Source organism: Centroberyx gerrardi, chromosome 21, assembly GCF_048128805.1.
Source record: "Centroberyx gerrardi isolate f3 chromosome 21, fCenGer3.hap1.cur.20231027, whole genome shotgun sequence".
Lineage (NCBI taxonomy): Eukaryota > Metazoa > Chordata > Actinopteri > Beryciformes > Berycidae > Centroberyx > Centroberyx gerrardi.
The window spans coordinates 18,403,821-18,425,949 of NC_136017.1; the positions used below are offsets into that span (position 1 = coordinate 18,403,821).

A 22,129-nucleotide genomic window follows, 5' to 3' on the forward strand; every position below is an offset into this window, starting at 1 on the left:
GGCTGTATAATGCCTTATGACCAAGGCGTTATTCTAAACTTATTTTCTGAAGTGTCTTTGAGTATCTTGAAAAAGCCTGTATGATTAATATGTATTATTATTACTATTACTGTTATTATTGTTACATGTCTAGACACTTTATGTACATATGTATGTCCTTCTGTCGACTTGTTAATGAAAACACATCACGTTTGCACATAATGTATATAAGTTGTACATTTTTCATATTTTCAGATTCTAATTTGCATATACAGTATCTTGATTATTTTTTTCACTTACAGTATCCATACGGAATTTATTTCAAATTTTTGGTATACTTTCAATGAATGAATATTTTTCATTCATTTCTCTTTGTTTTAGTATTAGAACATCTGTGTGACTCTGCAATGAAATACCTGACAATGAAATACCTGACAGTGTATTTTTATATATTCCCAAGTACCAAATAAGAGGAATTTTCCAAATAATTGACCTGAGCTGGTATTTTTGCAAAATCTAATAAATGTCCTGTGCAGAATAGGACACTCATTTTTTGTTGTCTCTCAAATATATAAACACAACTTTATTTCTGTTATTCAAATTCAGATTATTTCATGCTCTCTTCCATGCTCTCTCTCCATCTCTGTATGTCTGCCTCTTGCTCTTGCTCTTCTTTCTATCTCTCACCAGTCTCGGAGTCATTGCCATGGTCCAGGTCCTTCTTATTCTCTGTGATGTCCTTATGAGAGACCAGGAACAGAACCACCTCGCTCTTCTCATTCTTTATGGGCACGATGTCCAGCAGACACCAGAACTGGGAGCCTGTCCAAGACACAGTGATCTCAATAAACCTGAACAGAGAAATTACCCTCCAATGCACAAATGCTCCCAAGATGTATGAAGCGTTCGACCACTATCGGTTTTCAAAAGCCAATACGAATATGTTTTGATTGAAGCTGCCGATAGCCAATATTTCATGCCAATATTCAGTATATTTAAATGTGACCATTTTCACGGCCAAAAATATCAGACCGTTGTTGGCCTTTTATTAAATATCATATCTGATCCACTCAGTGTCACATAGATATTATATCACTCAGACATGATACAGTTTGATTGATTACATATTTATTGTACCATTGATCAATACTACACTGGTTGTCTGTCTTCTTTTTCTTCTTCTTCTTCTTCTTATGATTATTATGACTATTATTGTTACACTGGATTCCAAAGTTTTGTGTGTCATGGTCTAAATGCCATTTCAGAGGCTTTTCCACCCATACAATTCTGTAAAATATATTAAATGGAAGGGAAAGTGAACACAGAGACTATTTTTCAGATTAGACTGCCATCTACTCGTCAAAGTACGGTGGCCCTGAGGGTCAAAACACAACATTTCACAAAACACAACTACATTTAACAAAACACAACAACATTTCACAAAACACAACGACATTTCACAAAACACAACAACGTTTCACAAAACACAACGACATTTCACAAAACACAACGTTTCACAAAACACGACATTTCAGAAAAAACAACATTTCACAAAACACAACATTTCAAAAAACAAATTAACATTTCACAAAACAAATTAACATTTCACAAAACAAATTAACATTTCACAAAACACAACAACATTTCAAAAAACAAATTAACATTTCACAAAACAAATTAACATTTCACAAAATACAACATTTTACAAAACAAATTAACATTTCACAAAACACAACATTTCACAAAACAAATTAACATTTCACAAAACACAACAACATTTCACAAAACAAATTAACATTTCACAAAACAAATTAACATTTCACAAAATAAATTAACATTTCACAAAACACAACAACATTTCACAAAACACAACAACATTTCACAAAACAAATTAACATTTCACAAAACAAATTAACATTTCACAAAACACAACAACATTTCACATAACACAACAACATTTCACAAAACACAACGGCAAAAGAGAAAACAATTCAACATTTCACAGAAAATGGAAAAGGTAGGTCCTTTCTTTATTGTTACTGATTGGATGTGTTCGTTGTCACTCAAGGTAACAGGAAGTGGGACCAGAGCAATGGCTCTGAGAGATGCGTTCCGCTGGTTCAAATTAACAGAAAAAAACGCTTCCGGCGTTTAGCCTTCAAAATAAAAGCGTGGTATTTTAAACATGTATAAATACTGTTTTAAACCAATTACTTTGTATTTAATCATCAAATTCAATAAGTGAACACCCATATTAATGTTTGATGTCAAAATAATAATGAAAAATGCTATAATATGTGCCATTTTTAACTGTAAACGCTGCATATATTACACTTTCTGACATTTTTGACTAAATTGGACACTGTACAGTTTACCTTTTAGTGTAACTGCACAAGTTCTATGTCAAAAGACTCCTGCAGACCTGAACTTTCACACACACTAATATTTAGGCCCAAATGGTTTAAGAAAAGTCATGACAGGCCCTCAAAGTCAGCCATACTCTAACACTGTGACATTTGTAGAAAAAAGTATCTAAGACACACATTTGAAACACACACAATAGTCTCAAGTCAAGTCTTTTTCACACTGTAAAATCTTTTTTTTACAGTTTTCAATTTTACTGGTTTCAAGGCAGGTGTGACTGAAAAAAAGAAATGGGACAAATTAGATATAAATACATAAATAATAAATACACAGCTTGGACCTAAATGATAGTGTGTAGTGAAAGTACAGGTCTACAGGAGTGTTTTGACATAGAACTTGTGCAGTTACAATGAAAGATAAACTGTACAGTGTCCAACTTAGTCAGAAAATGTCACAGTTTTACAGTATGGCTGACTTTGAGGGCCTGTCATGACTTTTCTAAAACAGCTTGGACCTAAATGATAGTGTGTAGAGAAAGTACCGGTCTGTTAGAGTGTTTTGACATAGAACTTGTGCAGTTACAATGTAAGGTAAACTGTACAGTGTCCACTTTATTCTAAATTCCTAAATGTTGGTGTGTAGTGAAAGTACACATCTGCAGGAGTGTTTTGACATAGAACTTGTGCAGTTACTCTAAACTGTATAGTGTCCAGTCAGAAATATCAAAAAGTGTAATACATGCAGCATTTATAGTTAACAATGGCACATAATATGGCATTTTTCATTATTATTTTGACATCAAACATTAATATGGGTGTTCACTTATTGAATTTGATGATTAAATACAAAGTAATTGGTTTAAAACAGTATTTATACATGTTTAAAATACCACGCTTTTATTTTGAAGGCTAAACGCCGGAAGCGTTATTTTCTGTTAATTTGAACCAGCGGAACGCATCTCTCAGAGCCATTGCTCTGGTCTCACTTCCTGTTACCTTGAGTGACAACGAACATATCCAATCAGTAACAATAAAGAAAGGACCTACCTTTTCCGTTTTCTGTGAAATGTTTAATTGTTTTCTCTTTTGCCGTTGTGTTTTGTGAAATGTTGTGTTTTGTGAAATGTTGTTGTGTTTTGTGAAATGTTAATTTGTTTTGTGAAATGTTGTTGTGTTTTGTGAAATGTTAATTTGTTTTGTGAAATGTTAATTTGTTTTGTGAAATGTTGTTGTGTTTTGTGAAATGTTAATTTGTTTTTTGAAATGTTAAATTCTTTTGTGAAATGTTGTTGTGTTTTGTGAAATGTTCATTTGTTTTGTGAAATGTCGTGTTTTGTGAAACGTTGTGTTTTGTGAAATGTTGTTGTGTTTTGTTAAATGTTAATTTGTTTTGTGAAATGTTGTGTTTTGTGAAATGTTAATTTGTTTTGTGAAATGTTGTTGTGTTTTGTGAAATGTTAATTTGTTTTGTGAAATGTTAATTTGTTTTGTGAAATGTTGTTGTGTTTTGTGAAATGTTGTTGTGTTTTGTGAAATGTTAATTTGTTTTGTGAAATGTTAATTTGTTTTGTGAAATGTTGTTGTGTTTTGTGAAATGTTGATGTGTTTTGTGAAATGTTGTGTTTTGTGAAATGTTAATTTGTTTTTTGAAATGTTAAATTCTTTTGTGAAATGTTGTTGTGTTTTGTGAAATGTTCATTTGTTTTGTGAAATGTCGTGTTTTGTGAAACGTTGTTGTGTTTTGTGAAATGTGGTTGTGTTTTGTGAAATGTTGTTGTGTTTTGTTAAATGTCATTGTGTTTTATGAAATGCTGTTGTGTTTTGTTAAATGTCGTTGTGTTTTATGAAATGTTGTTGTGTTTTGTTAAATGTCGTTGTGTTTTGACCCTCAGGGCCACCATATTAAAGGCATGCTATTGCAATTGCAATCTACTATTGGCTGATCTAGGTTGGTTGGCTGCTTGATCCATGACGAACCATGACAAAACAGGTAACCTATATCACAGGTAACCAAAATCAGCCAATAGCAGAATAGCATGATTTTAACCAGTAGATGTCAGTCCAACCTGAAAAGTAGTCCTGTGTTTGAGTAACTGAACCCCAAACCCAAATCTGATGTCACCACCATCACATGGCACCAAAGACATGACACCAAAGACATGGTCACCATTAGGTGTCAGGCTTCACCACAGATTTGGGTTAGGTGTAGTTACTCTTTAAAACCTATATCGGCTGAACCCTACAACCAGCCAGTCAACCATCTTTCTTCCTACCCACCTAACCAACCAGTTTCTCACAAATAAACTACTAGCCAACCAGCCAAAGTCCCCACCCTCTAGCCAACCAATATTACCACTCTTCTTGTACAGAATGATCTCAGTCTTGAACTCCCGGCGTTCATCCAGAGCCTTCTGCATCTGCGAGGTGAGGCGGTCGCTGGTCTCGGCGCCATACAGGAAGTGACACATGCAGCTCTTCTGCATCAGTTCACCGCGGGCGAAGCCGGTCAGTTCGCAGAAACCATCGGAGCAGTAGACGATGGGATAGAGGGACTTGACCTGGGCGTTTCCCAGGACAAAGTTACTGTCTGGTAGGAGGAGACAGAGGTGTAGGTGGAGAGGGAGCCGGGGGAAATCGGGGCAAGAAACAGGAGAGGAATTTGAGGTGAGTGAAAGAGGGGAAAACGGAGTAGGGATAAAGTATGGATAAGAAAGAGGCTAAGCAGTCAGAAGACCGCAACAGCCTGCATCACTATCACCTAAGCCAGTGGTTATCAAAATGGGGCACAGGGACCTGCAGGGGTCATTGAGGGGGGTTCAAGGGGTCCTCAGCAAAATGAAGAATAGTTTAATTTCACTTGAAATTATCCAAATTAGAGAATGACTATTCTAATCCTCGGTTTCACTGTCACCACAAAGAGTGTAAACAATTCAATACTAAATCAACAACAACTGAAATCTGGGACTAAATCTTACAAGGACCACCATAAAATGGTGGTCCATGTTCTGATCTATTTGGGTCCATGACATGAAAATATTTGAAAACCAATGACCTAAGCCTTTCTAGGTCATGGCCTCCTTCATTCTGAATTTTGTTTCATGGAGCTACAGTATCTTGTTATAGTTAATATCTTGGTGGCAAAAACATACATCACACACCAATACAAAAAAACATACACAAAGAATACAATGAATCTCAAATGCAGGATGAAAAAGGGGTGGGTGAAATAGGAAAGGGTAGAGGGGAGAACAAATAATACGGCTTAGACGTGCCTGCCTTAGGTTCCAGAAGGAGTTTCTCAATGCTCATAGCCGCTTGTGATAATTATTTTACTGTGCCACTGGTTATCAAAGATTGTAAAAAAGTTGCATATATGTTAACGGCAGCATTGTAGTACTTGAGTCCCAATTTTTATGACTGAGGACTTGAATTTGGGACTCGGTCACCTTAGACATTGACTACACGTCTTTTCAGTGTTACCCTAAATTTGTACCTCATTATCTGGTTGGTTAACAATATAGGTTTACATGAGTGACTTAGGCCATGAAAATGTGTCTCAATCCGTCAAAGGCTTTTATTTTGATGAAATGATTGAAATCCACAACTTAGTGAGTCACCAGCCAAACAGCTAGCTTTTAATGGGACATATGTGAATTTGTTTGTGCTCTTTTTAATTTGATCTGGCATGGACTATTGAATTGAAACTGGTTACTTGGACTCAGACTTGGACTCGAGTACTGAGGATTTGAGACTTGACTCAGACATGACCTTGGTGACTCAGACTTGAACAAGGACTTGGGACTCAACTTAGACTGGAGTGCTGTAATTGATGACAGTTGATATGGTTAAGGTTATACCAATATATTTATAATATAGCCAGTAATACAAGTTCGCCAATATATTGGGCCAATATTGGTCTTTTATTAATATCGGATATCACCCCATCAATGTTTCCTACTGCTGATATGAGGTTCCACCTTTTTTTAGTCAACAGCTTCAGTGGTGTCAGTCTGGACCTCAACCTGCAATGAAACCTGCATCACCCTGCCATAAGAAGCTGCTAACTCACCTAAAAAAATGTCATTAGTATGCTTTCAATGAAGAGTTTTAGTGTCCCATGATGGTTAAAATGCTGTTTCAGAGGCTTTTCCACCCTGACAAGAATACAATTCTGGGGGAAATGCTGAATACTTGGATTTTTTTGGCATTTTTTTATTTATCTTTTTTTTTTTGGTCAAATTTAAAGATAATGATTATTGGCTCAAAATAACAGCTGTCAGCAGCGTCAATCCACAAAATAACAGTATCAGCCTTCAAAAACTGATATCAGTTGAACCCCAATGAGATGTGTGAAATTTTGGTATTTGAATCAGTCTTAAAAATCCATATCAGTTGAACCCTGTAACAAAAAGGCTGAACCCCCGATAACCAATAGCTCCTATGTAATTGTAGCGTGTAGAGTCGAAATGATCAAATCTAGAATTTAGTAAAGGTATGAAAATATGAAACTTTGATAAAGATATCAATTTACACTAGTAAGGGGCACCACCTTCGTAGATGAAGGACCTTTACTTATACTAATCAGTCATCAGTCTAAAGATCGTGAAATCTTTTCAATACAGGGATTACTCTACTCTGCAAGTAAGGAAACACATAACAACTTCTCTGTAATAAATGGGAATATTTATTTAACTATACAAGCATAACAAATTCAATGAGATAAGCAATATAAGGCACGTATATTGATCACCAGAATGAAGCACGGAAACTATAGACTAAAAACGGACATGGAATGCAATGAAACAAATTAAGAATGAAAGGGAAATGATAATGAAATATGGGAATAAGAATTGGCAGCAGTAAATGGAGGTATGTATGGATCAATCAACCAGAGAAACGAGGCAGAAGGCTATGGGGCAACTAAACTATAAAAGCCTAACTTTTCCTGATCTATTTAAGTAATTTGAATCTAAGCTGTTGCATCAACTCTCAGCAGTAAAGACGTGGATAATCAGAGCCTACTTTGTTCAGTTGGGAAGTCCTGCCGGGTCGGGTTGTCTGGTCCCGCTGAGCTCGGAGAGATGGACTCGGCGTGGCCGGTTACCTGGCAACGGCAGACGCTGGTGGAACAGCTGGTCTCTGATGTATTATCGTCACGTCGAGGCAAGCAGCGCTACCGGCTTTTCACAGCTGTAGACAACAGGCCTCTCTGGATGTGGAACACTGCGGCGATGTTGAACCGGTGTTTGACTGCTGGTCTTGGAAGAGTTGACGTTTCTAGCTCTTCTAACTGTTATAAAAACTAAATGATCTCGTTTCTAAATAGCTTCGAAAATGATCTTCGCTTGGCCGAGCGTTGATAACTTCTTAACTATTAGACGCAAGGTTCAAACTTCTTGTACGCGATTCTTAAGTTCATCTGGAGAAGACGTCTCTAACTCCAGGTTCAAACTCTAAGTTTCAGCTAAGCTCGAATTGTAGCTAAATTCTTGGTCTTGGCTTCAGCAGGTTTGTTGGCGAGGGCGGAATGTTGAACTGTCTGAAAACCCAGATAAGAACATTTTATAGCTCTTTGAATTCTCAGGCGTGGTTTGCCATACAAATCACACTTCGCGCTCTTTTTCTGTTTACTAATTAATTTCTTTGTTTGAGAAGATTTCACCCCGAACCGAGAGGGAGGGGGGAAAGGAATGCAAGAGGAATCATTCCTCTAGTCTATTTTATTTTGTGATCTATTACTAAGTGATCTTAATAAAGATTCCTTTTAAAATAATATGTCGGTATTTTACATCTCCACCAATTACTGTTGTCAATTGATCGAAATAATAAAAACCTGTCAACTTACATTCAAACTTATATAGCTAGCACATCAATATAAGGACATCAAATAAACCTTCCTGGTACAATCTGTGGCTATAAAGTCTTCATCAAGTTAACTCGTATATGTGACTCGTGTCTCCAACTGCGTGATCAATATGATAAAAACAATTTAATCATTTAAGACATTTGGACGTACTGACATTTTATACTGACATGTCGTTGCTATAAATGACCACAAGGTGGCAGTGTAGGACCACGGAAATAGGAGAGTGTCTCTGGATGAATATCTGAAACAATTCAATCATTTAACATATCATGGTCTATGCGTGTAACTTTAGCTATTGAACATCTTCAACATATATATGGGCCTGTAGTTAACACATCTAGTATACTTCAAACTACAAAATAGATCCATTAAAGACATTGAGAAAATATAGTTGAAAGTAGGTTTTAAAGGAATGTGAAAAGGGAAGAGATTTATGACTGTCCTGATTTAGAGAGGGGGTAGTGATGAGACTCTGGAAAGTGTCAACAGCAGTCTTTGGTTCCTTCGTATTGACACGGTGTGTATTCCCGTTCTCACCCAATGGTGACTGTCCCTTCTGATTAACCAGAACAGTCTGGTACTCCAAATGAAGAAAGGAGGGTGATTCCCTATATTCAGATGTGTGAGAAGTATGGATGTGTGAGTGTATAGTTCATTAGTATTCCTGAGTTCTTGAGTCCTTCTCCTCCTGATGGCTGAAAGATAAAGGTCGTTAATTGTGGAATGTGTGATTTTCAAAGCTCTTCGCCGGGTTGGTATCCTGTCGTTAATTTCCTGAGCTGTCCTGTGGAGACATCTCTGGCTGGCATAGACTCAACTCCTTGAGCCATGGACTGTGTCCATTCGACACCTTTATGGCCACTTGTTGTGATAGGCCATTTGGTGTTGATTCAAGAAAGCAACAGAAAGGTTGTGGGCTTTCTGCAAATGTCTCCCTGGTATCGCTACATAATGTATGTAAAACGTAGTGTATAATGGACACTATGTTAATATATGTAACTGTTTCTCTGGTTTCATATGCTGCACAGTAAAATGCTTGTGGCCAGTGTTAATTATTGCCAGAGGCTATGAGCATAGAGGAACTACTATCGGAATCTAAAGGGAGCTGGCACATCTGAGCCCTATGGATAAGGTGGTTGTTGAAAGTGAATGCTGGCGACAGACAAGAGAAAGAGAGAGGTGGGGGGAAAAAGAAAGAAAAAGAGAGGATAATTTAGGGAGAACAATAGTGGGAGATGAAGAAAGGGAGACGATATGACGTTCATTGAAAAGCAGCAGGCATGTTAAATTGTCCCTGAAGAGAGCTCTTCAAAGTGAGCAGAATTACTCGTAAGCTTTTCTGGGACATGGACTGAGAATGAAGGACTGTGAAAAAAACAGTGGTTTCAGAAAGAGCCATGCATAAAATTTTAATTATGTTTTCTCTGAATTAACATGAGACCTTGGAGTAGTAGGTGATGACCCTGTGGTTCAGACTAAAGCATGCACCATGAATATGACTGGAAATGTGAAAACTGCAGCCATTAAAGGCCCAGTACATAATTGCAGCATGGTGCTCTGTGTATATTGTGTTATATATCAATTTGGCTGAAATTGGCCTTTTATTAAATATCGAATATCGTCTCATCATGTCGTCTACTACTGATAGTTCCTCCCTGATCACAGCTACATAAAAACATTTTGGAAAGCCTGCAATGACATTTGATTAACTTTTATGTTTTCATTTAATTGTTCTATTTTCTTTTTGTTTGTAATTCTTAATTTAAATACCTAAGGTATCCCATTATATATTGTAGGCTATACTATTGAATAGGTGCAGTGAGTCACTCTGACTGCCTTAAGGAGCTGCTAACCCACCAAATATAATTTCATTAGTCTGGGTTTTAATGGAGATGGTGTAAATGAACAAAATGACAATTTCAATGATATTATATCAGCACAAAATATCGGTATCAGCCTTCAAAAACCCATATCAGTTGAACCCTAGTTTGAGGCTGTGTTTGGTTCATTTATATTGGTAAGATCTGTTAAGACTGGAGTCAAACAGACATATATATTTTGTTTTATAATGGGTAAAGATTGATAGATTTCCCATCTACAAGATAAGGTGAAATTTTATTGATTCCCCATGGGGAAATTGGTCATTGCAGCAGCAAAAGTAAAATAACAGAGCAGGGGGAAAAAGAAAAATAGAAAATAGAAGTAAAAGCATAAAATAAGCAAAAAAAAACAATATAAGAACGATAAAAATGCTAAAAATAGAATTACTAACAGTCTCAACTGATCCAAGCCAAGCTCTTCCCAAACAAAGTGTGAATCCCAAAACAAAGTGTGAATATGCTAAAAATTAAGATGGTCAAATGAACTATAAATGATTAACTTTAAGCCCAAAAGCAAGAAAAAACATTCATATGAGGTAATGGATATATATGCAAATATCCAGGCTGTGATATAAGCAGGAGCTTTGACAAATGCTTTGACAGGCTGAGTTAGAAGGACAATCTTGAATATTTCATAACATAACTCAGTTAGGTATGATAGGCGACTCCCACAGCCAAGCCATTCATTCCACCAAGATAATTAAAGTCCATACATAAATGAAATCTGGGAGACTGGAGTGCTCACTTTGAAGAATGTGAGCAATATAGGAGGAGAGAGCAGGCGCGCAAATGATTGAATGAGAGAGAGAGAGAGAAATGGATGGGCAGAGACATAGAGAAAGAGAGCAATTGCATGAAGATGAACTGGGGACAATGAAATTTAATAATTCATACAGTAATAATAAAGCATGTGCTGTGTAAATGCTCTTGTCAATCCTCAGAGAGAAGCTCTACGCCGGTGAGTATTACATCATGTCATTCAGTGGAAATTGATTGAGTCTCATGGGAGGTTACACATTTCCTCTGAAGCTGTCTACCACTGTACAACCAGCTATGAATCACAATAATACTGTCACTGACAAACAAAATTAATATATTAATATTTCAATTTTACAATTGGTAGTCCTGAGACATAGGTTGTACTTATAGTGAAACATATTTTCATTTAAGCTAGACAGGAATCTCTTTGTTCATATATGCCCACATTCGCATATTGGACTTTTAGTTCGAAGACAGAGCTGATCTGGCTGCAGAGATAATCTCATTGGTTGAGTTAAACCTCAATAGGAACCGCAGTTTTTCAGAGCGCAAGCTAGCCAACTGTCAAACATGAATGGAAAAGAAGGAACTCTAGTCAAAGTACAAAATATAAACGGCAATGACTTATTTTTGTCATTGATTCATGACCATGACATTCATGATATTGGAAGGTAAGCCGGCTAACTAAATAGCTTACCTAGATAGCTGTCGGCTAGTATGGCTGGGTTAAGCTCGGAAGGTCAGCAGGTTAACTAACTAGCTTGCCTAGATAGCTGTTGGCTAGTATGGCTACTTTGAACTTGGAAAGTCATCTAAGCTAATCATAGACTGTAAGAAAAGATGGACGTAGTGAGTGTGACGTCACTCATAGGTTTATGAAGGGCTGTTTTGAAGCCAAAAGATTGGGTTTACGATCGCCGCCATGTTGACATTTTTTGGAGCCAGTGCAGCTAGAGCATGGGTCTCAAGCTCGCGGCCCGCGGGCCAATTGCGGCCCGCGAGACGATATTTTGTGGCCCCCACCTTAATATGAAAGTTTAATGTTAGTGCGGCCCGCGAGTTTTATATGGATGGCACTTTACAGTATTGTGTGCGGAGCTGAACGAACCTACCAATCACGGTGGGGTATATGGCTCTCGGGGGTGGGACATCGACCGGGCTTGATGCAAGCAGAGAAACATTTCTCAATGAGTGAAAGTTACAGCAGCGTTGCCATGGAGAGTTTTCTTCCATGCCTGGCTGGCTGCCTCGTTTCTATTGGGCACACGCGGACATTCGTCCCAGCGCGCTGCGTTCACAACACTTCCAAAAAAAAGTTTTTTAAGTTGCTGCCCAGCGGGACATTATACGTATATATGTCTCTCTCTGACAAAATAAATCAAAGTGATGCGTACGCGGCGGGATAAAAGAAAAGTAAGGAACTCAATGTAGCCTAATGTAGTCTGCAGTCACATAGCGACACCTGTCCGTCGGCGATAACAGTCCCCGGTAACCCGGACCAATTATAGGGTCGCACCGTTATTTGTGGGTCATTATTTTTTATTTGCATCGCGCTATTTGCATTGCCTCACACGATGAACACTACATATATTTCTATATGATGTCATTTGTTTTTTTTGTTTCTATGACTACGTTTACAACAACAACAACAACAGCACGGTGTCATTTCCGCTTCTTTTTCCTGTAACAACAGCACGGCGGATAACACTCCGGGAGCAGTCGCCTTTTTGCGCTCGCTATCCCGGTACTTTCTACCATCTACAAATGCCATGGTGTTCATGTCATCATGAAAGACATGAACATCGAGCGCAAAAACAAAGGAGACTGCTACCGGGCTATTATCCGCCGACCGCCGTGCTGCTGTCACAGGAAAAAGAAGCGGAAATGACGTTCTCCGTGCATCGAGACGTTCTCCGTGCGTCGGCTAAACACAACAGTGACAGTTCATGTTCTTCAATGTTCCATTCATGTTCAGGACAATTCATATTCAGAAGAACCCATTGAGGTTAAAGAACTGTTAATAAAGACGTTTAAATCTTATTTTGTGTTAAAAAATAAAGACATTTGAGAAGATTGGAATTTTTTTAACAAAGCTTTTCTTGTGGAATACCTGATGCGGCCCAGCCTCACCCAGACTCTGCCTCCAGCGGCCCCCAGGTAAATTGAGTTTGAGACCCCTGAGCTAGAGCGAAGCTGAGGGTCGTCCACAGCGCCAAACTACTATTGGTCCATAATCTGTCGGTTACTGGACAGACAACCTGTCAATCACTAGGAAAACAACCCTGTTTTATAACCGTTGTATCCCGTTAATGACACAATTATTTTGAAAATCACCATAAGGACACACATTAAAAGAAGTCAAATTAGCTACAGAGACCAACCTCTTGTCGTAAAAATGTATTGACTTTATATTTTGAATGAGAAGTTGGGTTGTGGTCCCATTGACTTGAATGAAGTTGTGTCGGGTTTGGAGTCTTTTTGGAGCCAGCATCTAGCAGACATTAGAGGAATCGCCACCTGCCGCCACTTCCTTATTGGCTTTAAAATTCACCCTTGGTTTTGGCCGTTTGAAGCAAAGCTAGCTAACCTAGATAAGTTAAAGTGGCTAGAATCCTTTTTTTCCCACGGTGCAGCCGAGTACATCAGGAGGCAAATTCAGGTCATGCATTCAGTCAGTCAGTCAAATAACTTTGTGAGATGGCCTCTAGAGGGCGTCTTTGACTAAAGATGGCCTCTCGCCTATGGGCTAAATGCCACATTCAGTCCCATACTGATAATGCCATATTGGAGCTCACACAGAGCCACACTCTTTGCCGTCAATTTACAGACATCCACATCTTCTGCTGTCCTGCAGATTTTAACGGTAGGTAACGTTATTACCTGTGGTATGTGACGTTGGTGGAATAGGTAATGTAACCAATAAATGTGGAATGGGTAAGTTAACCAATAAACGTGTCGCACTAGCCGAGCATTGCTCCCACACTGAGTCCCACTCTCTGCCGTTAATTTACATCCATCCACGTCTTCCATTGCCCTGAAAACTTTAACATTAGGTAACATTATTACCTGTGGTATTTAAGTGACGTTAGTGGAATTATTTAACCGATAACCGTGCCGCAATGCTTCAGTGCATTGAATTGAATTGAACACGCACCGTGGGTCTTTACAGGATCTGTACTTGTTTCAGTTAAAAGCACTAGGCTTCATAATATTAGCTTCCTCCTCTCTTACCCTTTGCCTAGTGGGTTTCAATCTGTTGTTACTTAGTCAGGAAAATGCTTATGATAGGAGAAATATGTCAATATAAGTATATTAATATACAGTCTACCTATTGTGAAAACTCTGTATGTTTTGTATGACGCAGCCTGCAGCTTGTCAGCATGCCTCTGAACTGCACAGTGCTACACCATTCTGGTTAAGGTTTCATATCATTAAAACATAAGAGGGATTTCTGCAGCAAGAGCCTGCGATTAGGCCTGAATCACATCTTTGCAACATCTTTGCAATCTGTGATGGATATTTTCTACTTCGATGCTGCTTCTAAGTGGAGGGTTGATTTATACTGTACTGTGCTTATATACTAATCGACCCTATACCAGGATCAAATCCCCAGGAGGTGATATAGATCCAGAGAAACAGTTCACCCTATGTTCCGGCATTTTCCCTCTACTATTTCCCTATGCCATATTCCTTTTCCTTTGCCGTAATCATATTTTGCACATTCCCCAGAGAGAAGGCATGGCTGTCACATTCAAACTACTAGTTAGGTGTAATGACATCCACGTTGAGCTACAAAACCACTAAGACTCAGTCCCTGGATGGCTTAGTAACCCCCCTAGCAGTGACAGCGACAGCCCGGCAGAATACATTCACCACCATTCACAACGTTAGTGAGTGTGTATATGTATGTGTGTGTGTGTGTGTGTGTGTGTGTGTGCGTGTAGGTGTGTGTGTGTGTGTGTGTGGGTATAAGCCTGTCTGTGTGTGAGAGAAAAAGATCATGGCGGAGAGCCATACACATACACACACACATGCATACATAGAGAGGCAGAGAAAGACAAGAATGAAATGAATAGAACAATTGAATTGAATTTTTATTGAATACTCACTATAATATTATAATGTCTATATATTGCTGATAACACTGATATTGTAGATTTTTTGCTAAATTACTACTAGTTATCTGTTAATGTTGATAATATAGCCTCAATTGATATTATATTGCTTGGCTGCATAGGTTTCTGTCCTATCAAGCCAATAAAGCAGAATTGAATAGAATTGAACAAAAAGGTCAATTCTATTCAATTTTGGGGTACCATGCTGCAAGCCAATAAAGTATTATGTAATACAATATTAATTACTACTAGTACTACTATTATATCAATAGTATTACCATCTGTTTGTGTTCATTATCATTCATTATCATAATATCATCACAGTTGATACTATAGTGGTTTGGCAACACAGGTGTCTTTCCTTTCATGCCAATAAAGCAGATTTGAACTGAATTAATTTGAATTGAAAGGGAGAGCCTGAAATGACAGAAATGAGAGAGAAAGCTACAGAGAGAAAAAGAAATAGATAGCGACAGATAGATGATTCCTGAGTGTAGGGTTATTTGTTGAACCAGCTCCCCTATGCGTTGCCTAAACCCTTGACCGAAAACACATTTTCACTCTGGATCAGCTTCAAAACTCCAGCCCTCGAGGCTCTCTGCCAGAACTCTCCTGACAAAAACACAAAAATATGGACGTATCAGTCACTCCTCTGTCTCATTCGCTCACTGTTGTAAAGCCACTTTCTTTTGCTCTGTCTCTCTCTCTTCAAGCTTTAGAACGACTGCTTCTCACTTGAGCATGAAGATGTATCCCAACCACTGATGTAGTAGAAAATAAAAAGGAGGGTTAAATATGACCTCCAGTCAGTGATCATCAAGCAAACAAATGCTTTTTTCCCTTAAAAGACCCAATTCTCATATAACTTACATCAATTTGATACTACTTACAGTGATTCACACTCTAAATTTCATATCATTAAGATTTATGTCAGCTTAGAAGGTGGTAAACTGAGTTTAGGTGGGTTTACCCTCCACTATCCCAACTAATCTCATACCAGACTGCACTGAAACAGGATACTAGGGTTGTAATGCTAATGAATCAAACCATAACAATGTATGTCATGTTTGCCAAATCATGTTTTTTCATTGCAATGTATCAGCAGTCCTTTATAGTCATATATGAATTTAAGGGGCAGTGGGCAGTGGTGGCCTAAAGGTTAGAGAAGCGAGCTTGTGACCGGAAGGTCGTCAGTTCAATCTCCGGACCGGCAGGATAAATCTGGGTGGGGAAAGTGAAAAAGCAGCGCTTGCCGCTCTGGACGGAGTGCTTGCTCACTGCTGTTTAGGAGAGTTTGGATTAGTCACTTGCTGTGTGGAGAAGATTTCCCTCCAGTGACCATAGTAACACCAAAATTTCATTTGGACAAACAAGGTGAATCTAGTGTCTCAATTAGTGGGGATGGGACGCTCTTCTCTGTTGCAGACCCATTTTGCGATTTAGGCTGAGAGGACAGCTGGATTTTTACATTAAAATCTTGCCTAGAGCAGCTTTCATTACAGAAGCATCAATCTCCCTGCCTCATCCCAAAAAGGCTAGTGGCAAAATTTCTGACTTGATGCCTACACGAGGTGAGGTGACAAGCTAGGCCTGCTAGGTCTGCATGATATTATAATGAATCCCCTTAATTGACTAGTGTTCTCGTGAATATTAATGGATCAGGTGTGGGTTTACAGATCAATGTAGGCTGTGATTGTTTCTTTTGTTAAGTCAGCTGTCAGATCAAAACTCATGATCATAAATATGCATCAAGCAGATGTGGAACATTATATTTATAATTACAAAGGCAGCTACACAGGCCAGTCATATTAAGTTGAATGGCAATTAGCAGTATGTGTCGTCTTTAAAAGAGCTCTGCCTCTGGCAATTACTACTTTTATATGTTAGATTTCCCAGCAACATGAGGCAAACAACAGAAATCCACAGAGGAATAGTCAATCTGCGGATGCATCGGTCACAGAAATGTTAAATTATTTAATATGTCAAGGAGAACAGTCTGGAAACTCATAATGACATATACCAAACCCAGAGAAACTGCATCAGCAAAGAGGAACAGCGGTGGCAAGTGGAAGCTCACTGACAGGGACTGACAGACAGATACAGGATAGATGCTAAACACCACAAAACTAGACTCAAAAACACAGTCTCAACTAGAACTGTACTGAGCTCCACTAAGCTGGTATAGGACAGCCATTTGTGCACTTCTGAACTATAAACAGAACTCTTTCCCAAGGCCAGTCATTTCTGTCAAGTTTCCACTTTATCTGTTATTCCATCCATTTTCCCAATAAGTCTTTGAATAATACAACCACACAGAGTGCTATGACATTTGGATTGACAGGGTCTGTTATACCGGCATAGCGATGAGGGTCAGATACATAGTAAAAGATATATCCTTTGCAGAACAGACAGAGAAGATCACATGTCATGGTTACTTTATCGCTGTACAAATGTATGTTGTTGTTACACTGAATACATGAACTTTCAGTACTCTGTTCTCACTAGGACATCATCTACCCACATCCTCCATTTCAGAATGGCCTCCTCATCCGCTTCTTCAAGAGCAAGCACAGCAATGACTAACTTTCTCTTGCCTATTTTTATTTTAAACATTATCCCCAATTATCCCCTTTTCAACATTACTTCAGGTTAGCTAGCTAACGCTAATTAGACAGCTTACAGGCTGTTGTCAAACGCTTGACCCCTTGCTTTCTTCGTTAACTTGCAACACTCACAGATGTGCTTGTGTTTGAGCAGGAGAAAAAAGACTCCTGTCTGATCATGGCCTAAGTTCATGAGTGTATGAAAGTTCCTGTGTGTGTGTGAAAGTAAAGTGAAACTTCAGTCATAAAGTTTGACGCTTTAAACGAGTTTGACCGCATAAACACTTCCAAGTCAATGCTTTGAGCCATCAATTTGTTTTCCCATGTGACATCAGTACTTGAGAGTGGATGGGACTTCATTTCATTGGGCTGGGAAGCATTTCTGAGAATGTGTGCCTTCTCTCCTCTCCCTCTCTCTCTCTCTCTCTCTTCAAATCTCTTTGGCATTCATTAGATCCTTTACATCCAGAAAGACAAGCCTATAGCTTTAGACAACAAGAGACAGGAATGAGACCCGGCAGCCTTGTCAACTCTCCAAGCAATCGTAAGCGATCCCAAGCAATCGTCCAACATTACCTCTGATAGTCGCAAGTGGGCAAAACAGTTGCTAGCCTCTTATAAGAGATGCAAAGGGCTTTTTTTCATTGATCCATTGCCATTTTTATTTTTTTTATTTTTTTTTTGTATGTACAGTAAGTTGATACTGTGTTGTCCTTTGAGCTACATTGTCTGTATTTTATTGCCTGCATCATGTTGATTGATTTGTTTTGATAAAAAGAAAAATACATGGTAATCTAAAAAAAAGCAATTCATGTATATTTGATCCTAGAGGATAGCACAACAAAGTGTTACATTTTTTTTCCATTGTGGTCCTTGGAAGACAAAATAACAAGAACTTGACATACAACACAAAACACAATAAAAACACAATTATATGTTATCTAATGTTTGTCAAAATGATGATGATTCTGACACTTGAACAAGATCAGATTGATTCGATCAAGAGATCCACAGACAAATCAAGTGAGCCACTTGATTAAAGTTAACTGAATACAGAGGAAACAGGTGATATGATGTTCACAATCAGATGGATACATGATCTGCATTATAGGTGGGCTCATTGTACATATTGCTTTCTATTTCAATTTTTGTACTTTTTCACGACTGAATTTGAAGATTTTAGCCACTTTTCACAAAATATCGTATGCTGATAGCGGCTGGGCCATATGGCTACCAACATGGCCCTATAACTCTATGGCTGATGACTGTCATTCACAACAGCACATATCAAAATATAACAGAATATCAAAATATGTGACATGGGTCTACAACTATATAAAATTATTAGTTATGTGACTATCAGAACTAGACAACCATATTTTGCAGGGCAATAGTGTATCACTCTGATACAGCAGCTTACCCTTAAAGGAAAAATCCCCCTTTGGCTACTGTTTAGATATAATCAATTTGTCTGTTCAATGCATTCCAGGAGTTATTTTGTGATGAAATGTTGTAATTTACTTTTTTTGATGTATTCACTTTCCCTCAACCTGCCTTCTATGCTTCAGTTAGTGATTTCCAACATTTCCCACAATGCCTTTCAACAACCCCCAGAGAAGGGGGTTCTCTGTGCTGTAGGTGGAGAGAGCGATAGTGATAGCGATGTGAGTTTTTCCAGTCAAGAAAAAGTCAGTGGAGAGAGAGCGATGTTGTGGCGTCACTTGTTCAAATTACAAAAAAGCCATTGAAGAGGGTGTTGCATTTCACACACTACTGATGACAGATCCACAATGATGGAAACTGTGGCTGCATTACATTCTGGTCTACAATGGATTTCTCCCTGGATGATGTTGACCGTCGGTGCAAAATGGCGGCTCTAGAAAGAAGCCCTCGCTCTTTGATTCTGAGGGACTGACACCAAAACCTGACGTTTACGTTTTGATGATTTAGATCGTTGAAACATTTTCTGCTATCAAACTCCTTTTCAGCTGTGACATAATGTTGTCTACATTTAGTCAGATATCAATGGGAATGAGTTCATCCAGTGTTAAAGTTTTTTAGGGGGTATTTTTCCTTTAAAGAGACCGTTTGGTAACACTTGAAGTCTATTGTGATGAATTACAAGCAGATTTCAAGCACATTAGAAGCAGAAATAAACTTAACTTACAATATAAACATCAGATGAAGAAATTCCAGGTTTTTAACCTGGTCTTTAATCATGCTCTAATTCTAATAATTATTATTCACTTACAATGTGCTTATAATGCGCTTATCATGCCTTATAATGCCTTATGAGCTCCATTTCAAGTCAACTGTTACCAACCACAGTCTTCTACTGCTGGCCACTGAGCAGCACCACTGAAGCAGTTAGGGGTTCAGTGCAGTGAACAGAGGCTGGTGGGTTTGACACTGCTTATTATCCAGAGGGGTTTGACCACTATATTGGTTTGCTGATATATGGCTGATATTGGCCTTTTCTTAAAAATCAGATCTGGTCCAGTCAATGTGGTCCACCTCTGATATGATGGATGTGATGCAGTTTGATTGAATACATATTTCTTGTAGAATTGATCAATACTATACAGGTTGTCTATGAGACTGGACTGTGTCTGGACTGATGCTCATATTCAGTTATTTCTTCATTTGTTCTTAATTGGTATGAACAGCAGAGAAAGAGAGGATTTCTTTTTCATGGATGCATTTTGTTCATTCAATTTCACCCCCCTTGTATGCCGATTTCACAATAATAGTATCATCATTTATAAGCTCTTTAAGGGAGTCCTCTGCTTGACATGTTAGGAAAAGCCTTATACCGGTATTCTTGTTTTCTAGTCAGATAGAATAGAATATATCTCTCTGGACAAGGCGGCAATATGTTTCATTAGAGGAGTTTCACTTAGAGAGAATGAAAGTGCTTTTTTCTTCAAATCTGTTTTGATAAGAATCTGATAGTTGTGTGACAGGAAAAGAAACAATGTTTCTCAGTCTTAATTAGTGGGATGCATAACACTGTAGGCTTAGATTGGATTTGGAGTCCTATTTTGTAGCTATGTATTTGTCATTTTGACTGATTTTATATTCTAGGTACTTTTTAGGTTCATTTTATTGTGCATTGTTCAATAACCAATGAATTATATTTTCAATAGGCGGAAGGTTGATGTTGGTTTAAACTGTATAATATTTATTGTAATTTCTCCACCACAATGGTTGATAATGATAGGCTACAGTATATTCTGGGATTCTGGGAATCATTGGAAGAGCTTTGGTGACTGTTGGCTATCAGCATCTGTCTCCTTATATGCATAAATCCTTGTGTTTTGGGGTAATTTTCTGTAGGTGGTTCGGATTACATTCTCACTCCTAACGAACCGCACCTCACTTCTCTTGTTAGAGGACTGAGACTCGTTTTCAGGCGTTTCTGTGCGGCTATTTGGTGCTACCTGAGTGGCAGTGAAAGACTCCAAACCAATAACCCATCAGGTTAAGGACTTCCCATAGACAACCAATGTAGTATTGATCAATTCTACAGTAAATATGGAGTCAATCAAACCGCATCATATCCATCATATCAAAGGCGGATAATTGATCTTTAATAAATTGGCTATCGGTAAATATCAGCAAACCCATACATCGGTCTAACCGGTCTACAGATTGTTTTCCTTTTCAACTTGCTTGAGAGTTCAGTTCGCCACATCCAACACTAAACTGTAGGTAATGCGAGTATAAACAATCACTTACGGGTCCCATCGAAACGGGTAGCGATGGTGTCCAGGAAGGTGTTCTGCGGGGCTATCAGACCCCGCATCACCGGCATCCGAGAGCGGGTCGAGCCGCGTCTCTCCCGGCGCTCCGAGGCATTGCTCTCGGAGGAGGCGGACACGAAGCCCGGCAGGAACCTGGAGGAGGTCCCCGGCGCACCTCCTAACCCCTGGAGGAGGGCGCCAAGCCGAGAAGCCCGGGGCTCCACGGTCCCGACCGCTGGCCGACCACCGCGCAGGTGATCCCGGCTGAGAGGAGGAGAGAGGAGCCGCTGGAGGGAGAGGATGGATGGAGGGATGGAGGGATGGAGAGATGGAGGGACTACAGCGAGGATGGTCACATTTACGCACGGACGTAATGCAATGTTATCTCTCTCTCTCTCTCTCTCTCTCTCTCTCTCTCTCTCTCTCTCTCTCTCTCTCTCTCTGTCTTTTTCTTCTCTCTACTAATCTGCTAATTTCTCTCTGCCGCTCCCTCTGTTTTTTCTGTCAATGTATTTCTTCCTCCAAGTCTCTCTCTCTCTCTGCCTCTTTCTCTTTTTCTGTATTTCTCTTTCTCTCCATCTTTCCTTGGCTTTGTCACGCGCGCGCGAGCGCGCACACACGCGAGTTCTCATTGATGTTCTCATGACTGTAGCCTTAAAACAGGTAAATTTAAGTGTTATTTAGCTTATATTTTATCATTTCTGATTTCGTTTTAATTAATTTAACATCTCCAGCACTCCGCCTGCCATGCTTCACACTTAAAACTGTAAAATGCGTCACTCCTGGAAGAAAAGGAATAATGTAATAGTCGGGTGGACGGA

The 22,129-nt window shown here is 38.8% G+C and overlaps 1 protein-coding gene across 1 annotated transcript in view; it reads right to left on the minus strand.

Moving 5' to 3' along the window:
- The window catches only part of LOC139917344 (voltage-gated delayed rectifier potassium channel KCNH8-like), a 67,203-nt gene extending 45,824 nt beyond the window's left edge, over positions 1–21,379 (minus strand). The window contains exons 1-3 of the mRNA XM_078290981.1: positions 21,304–21,379; positions 4,696–4,929; positions 667–801 (exon numbers count right to left, since the gene is read on the minus strand). Coding sequence (XP_078147107.1) covers positions 667–801; positions 4,696–4,929; positions 21,304–21,379 — 445 coding nt within the window. The remainder of the gene's footprint in view (positions 1–666; positions 802–4,695; positions 4,930–21,303) is intronic.
- Between the last annotated feature and the right edge of the window lie 750 nt (positions 21,380–22,129).